At 50.1% G+C, this 11,146-nt stretch overlaps 1 protein-coding gene across 1 annotated transcript in view; it reads left to right on the plus strand.

The window, feature by feature from the left end:
- LOC310648211 (phosphatidylinositol 5-phosphate 4-kinase type-2 beta-like) overlaps nucleotides 1-8,710 on the plus strand; it is a gene marked incomplete at its 5' end in the record, with an annotated part of 40,640 nt that extends 31,930 nt beyond the window's left edge. The window contains one exon of the mRNA XM_083375960.1: nucleotides 8,413-8,710. Within this exon, the coding sequence (XP_083232086.1) occupies nucleotides 8,413-8,493 (81 nt within the window). The 3' untranslated portion in view covers nucleotides 8,494-8,710. The remainder of the gene's footprint in view (nucleotides 1-8,412) is intronic.
- Nucleotides 8,711-11,146: the final 2,436 nt, after the last annotated feature.

Raw genomic sequence — 11,146 nt, forward strand, 5'->3', positions numbered from 1 at the left:
CGAAGGTAAATATGTTGAAAGTTGCTCCCCCAGAGGGAGGTCCCTATTCCAAATTTCTTTTTGTTGGTTTGTTTGTTTTTAAAGATTTATTGTCCCTGTTCAGGGCGCCAGCTGTGGGATTCAGAGACCAGTCATCGCAGGGTGTCCCAAAATGTCTGTCTGCCTACGCAGAGTTTATTGTATTTAGTGTATACAGTTTTAACAAGCAGGAAATTACGCACAGCAAAAGCATTGTTTATTGGTGTACTCCCTAGTGTTGTGACTCAGGGTCAGCCTGTGGGTCCGACAGCCGTCTCCGATGTATCGGAGGACTCAGATGTGGGGGAGGAGGGAAACGAACCGGCTGATGATGATTTGGAGACTTTGCAGAGTCCTCAGCCGGGAACCTCTGCTCAGCTGTGTGAGCCCGAGAGTGCGGAGGATGATGACCCACAGCTGGCCCTGTTCAAGGACGCCCGACGCAGGAGGCAGTCGAGCAGGGACAAACAAAGAAAGGCTATGGGACTCCTCGGGAGGAGGCACAGGGAGACCACGCCCTGAGCTCTCTATAAAAGGAGTGTTTGGGGAGGGGCTGGTTGCTGAAAGCAACTCTTTTGCTTGAGAAGATAAGCTCTTGTGTGTTTACTATTAAATCTTGGCAGAAGCCTTTTAGCCTTGGACGCTTTCCAGTCTCTTCTTTTGAAATAGGGGTTGAGAGAAGAGGGCTGGTTCAGAACAGTTTGCTTTCAGCCACCCACCCCTTATTACTACGATGGAGCAGCTTCTTGCCGAAAATGCCCAGCTCAACCAGCAACTCACCTTGCTGGCCACTCAGGTGGCACAACTGCAGGCTCAGGTACATGCTGCCCCCCCACCCAGGAGGAAATGTCAGATAGCTATGCCGGATAAATTTGCTGGTAATCCAGAACTGTTTCCTGCCTTCCTGGGACAATGCCAGCTTTATATCAGCGTGAGAGCAGCTGATTTCCCCACTGACCGAGATAAGGTGGGATTTGTGTTGAGCCTTCTGTCGGGAGATGCAGCTCGTTGGGGCACGCCTCTGTTGGCACAGCCTAGCCCTTTGTTGGATAACTTTGGGGGGTTTTGTGACCATATGCGCCTCATGTACGAGGACCCGATTAAGGCGCAGACTGCCACCCGACGCCTGAAAGCTTTGAGGCAGGGTCAGCGCCCTCTACAGGCCTATATCAGCGATTTCCGGCTGCTTAGCCAGGATTCCGCCTGGAATGAGGCTGTGCTCGTGGATGCCTTTCAGGATGGCTTGTCAGAGGAGATGTTGGATGAGCTGGCCCGCGTGGACATTCCCTCAGACCTGAATGGGCTGATCCATCTTTGTCTGCGGATTGATGCCCGGCTGCAGCAGCGTAAGAGTCGCCGTGCCACCCCACAGACCCCTGCCGCCCCTGTTGTGCGTGAGCCCCCAGTCCAGAGGGAGGAGCCAATGGAGCTGGGTGCCGCCAGGTCCCGTCTATCGGTGACGGAAATGGACAGACGACGATCGGAGGGGTTGTGTTTTTACTGTGGGGACCCTGGACATTTGGCTGCTTCTTGCCCGAAGAAGCGTCAGCGGGCGTCAGTGACCAAGCCTGCCCCGAGAAAGTCCCCCGCTTTGCTATCGGGAAACGGCCCGAGCCCGATCTAGACGGTGTGAAAGATCGGGCGACCCACAACAACCACACCGAGCGACGCCGTTCCGATGGTGCCTGTGAACCTCCACGGCATTTGATTTTGGAGGCACGTCTGATCCTTCCTGGCAAGCCAGAGGGGATTCCAGTCCATGCCTTAATTGACTCTGGGGCTACCACTAACTTTATGGATTCGGCCTTTGTGGCCAAATGGGCTGTTCCCCAATATCCAGTGGATCCGCCTATGCTTGTGGAGACCATCGATGGTCGAGTGCTCCTGTCCGGGCCTATCACGGCCGCCACGCAACCCGTGTGTATGGCCATCAGTACCCATGTGGAGGCCATTCAGTTCTACGTCACTTCGGATCTGCACTTTCCCGTGGTCTTGGGACTGGCGTGGCTCCGGGCGCATGATCCACAGATCTATTGGTCTCAGAACTTGGTCACCTTCCCAAGTTTGCAGTGCGTGGACCACACCCGCCATGTCTGTGCCGGCCAGGTGGAGGGTTCCCCAGGGGTTTCCTTGCCTCCCGAACTGTCCGACTTTGCTGACGTGTTCAGCGAGTCAGAGGCGGACCAATTACCCCCGCACAGGCCTTACGACTGCTCCATTGACCTAGTCCCTGATGCGCCTCTCCCAGTGGGGCGTTTGTACTCCATGTCGGAGCCCGAGTTGGCTGCATTGCGGGACTTCCTGACGAAGAACTTGGCTCGTGGTTTCATCCGGCCCTCGTCCTCGCCAGTGTCTGCGCCCGTGCTCTTCGTCAAAAAGAAGTCGGGCGAGTTACGGCTTTGCTGTGACTACCGGAAACTCAACGCTATCACGGTGCGTAACCGCTACCCGCTGCCCCTCATCCCCGAGCTCTTGGACCGACTCCGGGAGGCTAAGATCTTCACGAAACTGGACCTGCGTGGAGCTTACAACCTCGTCAGGGTTCGGCCGGGTGATGAGTGGAAGACGGCGTTTGGTACTCGCTATGGACATTTCGAGTACACGGTGATGCCGTTTGGCCTGACCAACGCCCCCGCTGTGTTTCAGCATTTTATGAATGACATCTTTCGGGATCTGTTGGACCAGTTTGTTGTGATTTACCTGGACGACATCCTGATTTACTCCCCATCGCGTGAAGCGCATCATCAGCATCTCCGTCAGGTCCTGCAGCGCCTCCGGAAACATCGGCTGTTTGCCAAGTTGGAGAAGTGCCAGTTCTACCAGGTGACCATTGATTTCTTGGGTCACCGCATTTCTCCTGAGGGCATCGCCATGGAACCGAGTAAAGTTGAGTCGTTGCAGAGTTGGCAACCCCCGCGTCGCGTGAAGGATATTCAGCGACTTCTTGGATTTGCCAACTACTATCGGACATTCATCCCTGGCTTTGCTGCCTTGACAGCCCCCCTCACCCGGCTCCTGCAGAAGAAGACTCGGTTGCAGTGGAACGCCCCCGAACAACAGGCGTTCCAAGCTTTGAAGGACGCCTTCATGAAGGAGCCCATCTTGAAGCATCCTGACCCGCAACGGCCGTTTGTCGTGGAGGCGGACGCCTCCGACATTGCCATTGGGGCCGTGTTACTCCAGGCAGCGACGCCCAACGGTACCCTTTTCCCTTGCGCGTATCACTCACGGAAATTGAATCCCTCGGAGCGCAACTATACCATCTGGGAGAAGGAGCTGTTGGCCATCAAGGCGGCGTTCGAGGCTTGGAGGCATCATCTGGAGGGGGCGCGGCATCAAATCGAGGTCCGGACGGACCACAAGAATCTGGAAAGCCTGCAGACCGCTCGGAATTTGAACCAACGCCAGATCCGGTGGTCCCTTTTCTTTGCGAGGTTTGACTTCCGGGTGCGGTACATACCAAGCGGGCACAACCAGAGAGCGGATGCTCTGTCCAGGAAGCCCGAGTACACCCGAGTGGAAGACAAGCTTCCGCCCAGGACCGTGATCCCCGTCGAGTCTTTTGCTGCGATGCGGGAGCCGGTGGATATACGGGCTCGGATCCGGGAGGCGCAGCAGAAGGAGGCATGGGTGGCTCAGCGGAAGGAAGAGGTGGGGCCAGATTCGCCTTGGTCAGTCACGGATGGACTCCTGTATTATCGTGACCGGCTCTATGTTCCAGGAGGGCCACTCAGGGGACTCGTCCTCAGCCAATGTCATGATAACCCGGCTGCGGGGCATTTTGTCCTGTTCAAGACTCTGAACCTGGTCTCCCGTACATTCTGGTGGCCCCGAGTCCGACACGATGTCCAGTCTTATGTCACCTCCTGCGTCCCATGCAGGCAGGCCAAGTCAGCGACAGGGGCCCCGCCTGGTTTACTGCAGCCTTTGCCAACGCCCAAGAGACCCTGGGGGGCTGTGTCCATGGACTTTCTGACGGATCTACCCCCATCCTCCGGCTTCACGACAGTGTTTGTGGTGGTGGACATGTTGACCAAGATGGCGCACTTCATCCCCTGTCGCGGCTTACCGTCAGCTCGCGCCACTAGTCGCATGTTTATCCAACAGGTGTTCCGGCTGCACGGCCTTCCCGATAGAGTCGTCTCCGATAGGGGGGCCCAGTTTACAGCCCGCTTCTGGCAGGAGTTGATGCGGGCGTTGGACATTAAGGTTTGCCTCTCGTCCGCGCATCATCCTCAGACCGACGGGGGTACCGAGAAGGTCATCGGCATCTTAGAGCAGTATCTGCGCTGCTACGTTAACCTGCAGCAGGACAATTGGGTGGACTATTTGGCCATAGCCGAGTTTGCCTTTAACAACTCGCAGCACACCTCCACGCAGATGACACCGTTCTTGGCCAATGTGGGTTATCACCCCCGGTTTTTCCCCCTTTCTCCCGTGGACTCACCGGAGCCGGCAGCGAACGAATTCATGGCGGAGTTACAGGCGATCCATCGGTTGGTGCGACGGCAGCTGGAGAAGGCCAAGGCCGACTACAAGAGGTTCGCCGATCGGTCGAGAAGGGATACGCCTCCACTATCGGTGGGGGATCGGGTCTGGCTGTCCACCAGGAACCTACCATCCACTCGGCCGGCGAGGAAGCTGGACCACCGATACCTTGGACCGTTCCCCGTCGAGGCCGTCATCAATCCGGTCGCCTATCGTTTAACTCTGCCACGTTCCCTGCGCGTGCACCCCGTCTTCCATCGGTCCTTGTTGGTCCCCGAACAACCGGCTTGTCCACTTCGCCAAGCGGAACCTCCCCCATCAGGACCTCGTGATGGCGACAGCACCCCCGAGTACGAGGTCGCCAGCATCAGGGATTCCCGCTGGCTGAAAGGTCGCTTCCAGTACCTGATCGAGTGGAAAGGGTACGGGCCGGAGGACTTCACATGGGAAGACGCGACCGCCGTTCATGCCCCTGCGTTGGTGACTGCGTTTCACGAACAGTTCCCATCCCGACCGCATCCGGATCGGCAGACCCGGGGGAAGGGCCCTGCGGTGCGGGATAGTGTTGTGACTCAGGGTCAGCCTGTGGGTCCGACAGCCGTCTCCGATGTATCGGAGGACTCAGATGTGGGGGAGGAGGGAAACGAACCGGCTGATGATGATTTGGAGACTTTGCAGAGTCCTCAGCCGGGAACCTCTGCTCAGCTGTGTGAGCCCGAGAGTGCGGAGGATGATGACCCACAGCTGGCCCTGTTCAAGGACGCCCGACGCAGGAGGCAGTCGAGCAGGGACAAACAAAGAAAGGCTATGGGACTCCTCGGGAGGAGGCACAGGGAGACCACGCCCTGAGCTCTCTATAAAAGGAGTGTTTGGGGAGGGGCTGGTTGCTGAAAGCAACTCTTTTGCTTGAGAAGATAAGCTCTTGTGTGTTTACTATTAAATCTTGGCAGAAGCCTTTTAGCCTTGGACGCTTTCCAGTCTCTTCTTTTGAAATAGGGGTTGAGAGAAGAGGGCTGGTTCAGAACACCTAGTCAATCTTAAAGAACATCCGAACATCCCAGCCAGGGCAGAGTCTCTCTTATCTAGCTAGCTCTTGGCAGTCCTTGGCAGTGCTAATTGGAATGAGTTCATAGACATGCGGATATTAAGATACTAAGGCAGGCAGTGTGCTGTGCACGGTCCCTTCATATCCTTGACCTCCATCTCTACAAAAAATTCTTTCTGTATATTATACTTGTTTGGGGTTACACTAGAGTTTTTACTTGTTTATCACTCAAAATGATAATAGTTTTTCAGGAGGTTTGGTTGCAGAGGCCTCTAGAATTTAGAAAAAATAATGAAAAGTTGAGATATACATTTTGTTCAATAAAAGCCATATACAGCCAGAGAAACTCAGGTTGTCCACCTCTACATTAGATATTAGGTTCCAATGGTTCAAGTATATGCGGATCACCATTCTGATTATCATTTAAGTAAGATCCATCACAATCTTTCATTTTCTAATCATTTTGGTTGTCATTTTCTGACCATTCTGCAGCTTTCAACTGTACACATCAGGAATATTTTAATGTGACCACACCACAGATACATTTTGATATGATTTTTCTGTTGCTGTTGCTCTGTCTTCTGTTTCTGTCTATTCCTATGGTTTTTTTCTCCCACAAGGTACGTCCTTTCAGTGAAGGTCTTGTCAGTGTGCATGACTTCCCTCTTAAATAACCTTGTCTAGTTCAGCTCTGCCCATCAGGGCTTCATCATCCAAAGCCATAATTTAGAGAATGCTAAATGAGGGCCAGAGTGAAATTAGTGCAGAAGAATCTCTGGAGCATTCAGAATCTAGAGCTGAGGCTGTTAGGATAGCAGACAGTGTCTCCTCCATCCAGTCCAATGTACCTGTTCAACTGGGCAAGATCCAGTGCCTTTCTGCTCAGGTTTTTTTTCTTTTCACCTGCCTTAGCAGTAACTTTAAGATGACTCTTTGTCTCCTGAGAGGTTTTTCCAATGAAATGCTAATTTTTGCTGGGCTGTCCTCTACCCTCAGCCCTTTATTTTAATTTAACACTATACAGTGAGGGGAAAAAATTATTTGATCCCCTGCTGATTTTGTATGTTTGCCCACTGACAAAGAAATGATCAGTCTATAATTTTAATGTGATCCTAATCTCAGCTTGTTACGTGTATAAAAGACACCTGTCCACAAAAGCAATCAATCAATCAGATTCCAAACTCTCCACCATGGCCAAGACCAAAGAGCTGTCCAAGGATGACAGGGACATGATTGTAGACCTACATAAGGCTAGAATGGGCTACAAGACTATCACCAAGCAGCTTGGTGAGAAGGTGACAACAGTTGGTGCAATTATTCGCAAATGGAAAAAACACAAAATAACTGTCAATCTCCCTCGGTCTGGGGCTCCATGCAAGATCTCACCTCGTGGAGTTTTAATGATCATGAGAACAGTGAGGAATCAGCCCACAACTACATGGGAGGATCTTGTTAATGATCTCAAGGCAGCTGGGACCATAGTCACTAAGAAAACAATTGATAACACACTAAGCCGTGAAGGACTGAAATCCTGCAGCGCCCACAAGCTCCCCCTGCTCAAGAAAGCACATGTACAGGCCCATCTGAAGTTTGCCAATGAACATAATGATTCAGAGGATCATTCCCCACCGTCAAACATGGAGGTGGACACGTTATGCTTTGTGGGTGTTTTTCTGCTAAGGGGACAGGACAACTTCACCGCATCAAAGGGACGATGCATGGGGCCATGTACCATCAAATCTTGGGTGAGAACCTCCTTGCCTCAGCCAGGGCATTGAAAATGGGTCGTGGATGGGTATTCCAGCATGGCAATGAGCCAAAACACATGGCCAAAGGAACAAAGGAGTGGCTCAAGAGGCAGCACATTAAGGCCCTGGAGTGGCCTAGCCAGTCTCCAGACCTTAATCCCATAGAAAATCTGTGGAGGGAGCTGAACGTTCAAGTTGCCAAACGTCAGCCTCGAAACCTTAATGACAAAATCCCTCCTGAGATGTGTGCAAACCTGGTGGCCAACTACAAGAAACCTCTGACCTCTGTGATTGCCAACAAGGGTTTTGCCACCAAGTACTAAGTCATGTTTTGCGAAGGGGGCAAATAGTTATTTCACTCATTAAAATGCAAATCAATTTATCACTTTTTTGAAATGCGTTTTTCTGGATTTTTTGTTGTTATTCTGTCTCTCACTGTTAAAATAAACGTACCATTAAAATTATGGACTGATCATTTCTTTGTCAGTGGGCAAACGTACAAAATCAGTAGGGGATCAAAGATTTTTTTCCCCTCACTGTAACAATATACTTTGGGTGTTTGAGCAGGTGCTGAAGTCACTGTTGGGGAGGTGGTCCTACTCTTTTCATGATCCTAAGGCATACTGCACCACTTTTCAGGTAAGTGCCTTTGTTGTTCCGCTGCCTGCACAAGCATGAGAGAGAGGATGGGTAACTGACTTGTAACCGCATTTTTCTGGTGGCTATATAAACAGTTTTCAGGTGTTCTGCCTCTCTGCTGCAGGTGATTATTTGGCTTTCTCTGCACTGAGCAGAAACACAGAAAGAGAGCTTTGCCCCTTGGGACAGACATGCAAACTGGACTGGGTTTGGAGAGCATTCTCTGCTGCCAGAAAGGGCTGGGATGGTGAGAAAATGTTTAAAACCTCAGTTACAGATGAGCAGTTTTTCTTCATATATGTGCATAGTTAAGATGTGGTTTCCACTGCTGTTTCCCTCAAGATAAGTCATCATCTCCTCCAGATTCTGAAGAGGACAAAACAGTATAGACTCATTTGCTACTTCTCTGAGTTTTGAAAGGATGATGCTTGAATGAAATTACATGTGCTTTAAGTTCCTTATTTTGTCTTCCAGGCTGGTGCAGAAATTTCCACTGTCAATCCCGAGCAGTATTCGAAGCGCTTCAATGAATTTATGTCCAATATCCTAACATAGTTGTCTTCCCATTGTTGGCAGAAAAGGAGGGAGAAGAAAAGTTGGGGGTGGGGCTGGAGCTATTATTTCCAGTACTACAGGACTGCAGCCTAGTCTCCTGGATGTGATGTTCTGTCAGTGCATGATGACAATGTGACCTAGCAGAAAACTAAGCTCTAGCTGTGGGCCTTTAAACTTGGTGGAAAATGGGACCTTTTCTATTTTGGTTGCTACAATAAATATCCAAACATAAACCTGAGGAATAAAGTAGTGTTAAGTTTTGTACTTCTTTCCTTTGAAAAGCATCACAGTCTCCAAATGGTCACAAGTTAATGTGAATACATAACAAGATATACAGGTGAAACTCGAAAAATTAGAATATCGTGCAAAAGTTCATTTCTTTCAGTAATGCAACTTAAAAGGGGAAACTAATATATGAGATAGACTCATTACATGCAAAGCAAGATAGTTCAAGCCGTGATTTGTCATAATTGTGATGATTACGGCGTACAGCTCATGAAAACCCCAAATCCACAATCTCAGAAAATTAGAATATTGTGAAAAGGTGCAATATTCTAGGCTCAAAATGTCCCACTCTAATCAGCTAATTAGAGGCAAAGGGTTCCTGAGCCTTTAAATAGTCTCTCAGTCTGGTTCAGTAGGAATCACAATCATGGGGAAGACTGCTGACCTGACAGTTGTGCAGAAAGCCATCATTGACACCCTCCATAAGGAGGGAAAGCCTCAAAAGGTAATTGCAAAAGAGGTTGGATGTTCCCAAAGTGCTGTATCAAAGCACATTAATAGAAAGTTATGTGGAAGGGAAAGGTGTGGAAGAAAAGGTGCACAAGCAGCAGGGATGACCGCAGCCTGGAGAGGATTGTCAGGAAAAGGCCATTCAAAAGTGTTGGGGACTTTCACTGTTCTGTACCAGCCTGCTACCGGCCCTGCAGCAAAAGCAGGGACGACCCCTTTACAAACGGCAAGAGACTGGAATAAAGCCTGCCAAATTTATTCACATAAAACAAGAGCAAGACAAAACACCAACCATAAAACACGAGCTAAGAAGCAGGAACAATCCAAGGGGTTGCCTTCAGCAAACCAGCCCTCCCACACATTTCCCTTATATAGAGTTCAGGGCGTGGCTTCTCTGTGCCTCCTTCCGAGGAGCCCCGTTGCCTTCCTCTGTTTACTCCTACTTGACTGCCTCCTGCGTCGGGTGTCCTTGAACAGGGCCAGCTGTGGGTCATCTTCATCCACGCTGTCAGGCTCACACAGCTGGGTCTCCACCAGGTGGGAGGGGCCTGGCTGAGGGCTCTGCGGAGCCTCAAAGCCATCATCAGCAAGTTCTTCAACACCCCCTCCTCCTCCTCCTCTGAGTCATCCGACCCAACTGCCGAACCCACAGGCTGACCCTGAATCACAACATTCACAAGGAGTGGACTGAGGCTGGAGTCAGTGCATCAAGAGCCACCACACACAGACGGATCCTGGACGTGGGCTTCAAATGTCATATTCCTCTTGTCAAGCCACTCCTGAACAACAAACAACGTCAGAAGTGTCTTACCTGGGCTAAAGAAAAGCAGACCTGGTCTGTTGCTCAGTGGTCCAAAGTCCTCTTTTCTGATGAGAGCAACTTTTGCATCTCATTTGGAAACCAAGGACCCAGAGTCTGGAGGAAGAATGGAGAGGCACACACTGTAAGATGCTTGACGTCCAGTGTGAGGTTTCCACAGTCTGTGTTGATTTGGGGAGCCATGTCATCTGCTGGTGTTGGTCCACTGTGCTTCATTAAGTCCAGGGTCAACGCAGCCGTCTACCAGGAGATTTTGGAGCACTTCATGCTTCCTTCCGCAGACGAGCTTTATGGGGATGCTGACTTCATTTTCAAGCAGGACTTGGCACCTGCCCACACTGCCAAAAGCACCAAAACCTGGTTCAATGACCGTGGGATTACTGTGCTTGATTGGCCAGCAAACTCGCCTGACCTGAACCCCATAGAGAATCTATGGGGCATTGCCAAGAGAAAGATGAGAGACATGAGACCGAACAATGCAGAAGAGCTGAAGGCCGCTATTGAAGCATTCTGGTCTTCCATAACACCTCAGCAGTGCCACAGGCTGATAGCTTCCATGCCATGCCGCATTGAGGCAGTAATTGCTGCAAAAGGGGCCCAAACCAAGTACTGAGTACATATGCATGCTTATACTTTTCAGAGGTCCAATATTTTATTTATTTATTTTATTTATTTTAATTCCATTTATATCCCGCCCTTCTCCGAAGACTCAGGGCGGCTTTACAAACTTAGCAATATTGTTCTATGTACACTCCTTGTTTTATTGATTACATGTAATATTCTAATTTTCTGAGATCGTGGATTTGGGGTTTTCATGAGCTGTACGCCATAATCATCACAATTATGACAAATCACGGCTTGAACTATCTTGCTTTGCATGTAATGAGTCTATCTCATATTAGTTTCCCCTTTTAAGTTGCATTACTGAAATAAATGAACTTTTGCACGATATTCTAATTTTTTGAGTTTCACCTGTAAATGATGGTTTCCTTTGATTGCTCATTACTCAGAGCAAATTCTCTTTGTTGCTTTCTGTAAGGATTGGACAAGAAATGGCTTGCCATTTTAAGGACAAGAACTGCAATGATGCAGGAAAAC

Source organism: Vipera ursinii (genome assembly GCF_947247035.1).
Source record: "Vipera ursinii genome assembly, chromosome: W".
NCBI lineage: Eukaryota > Metazoa > Chordata > Lepidosauria > Squamata > Viperidae > Vipera > Vipera ursinii.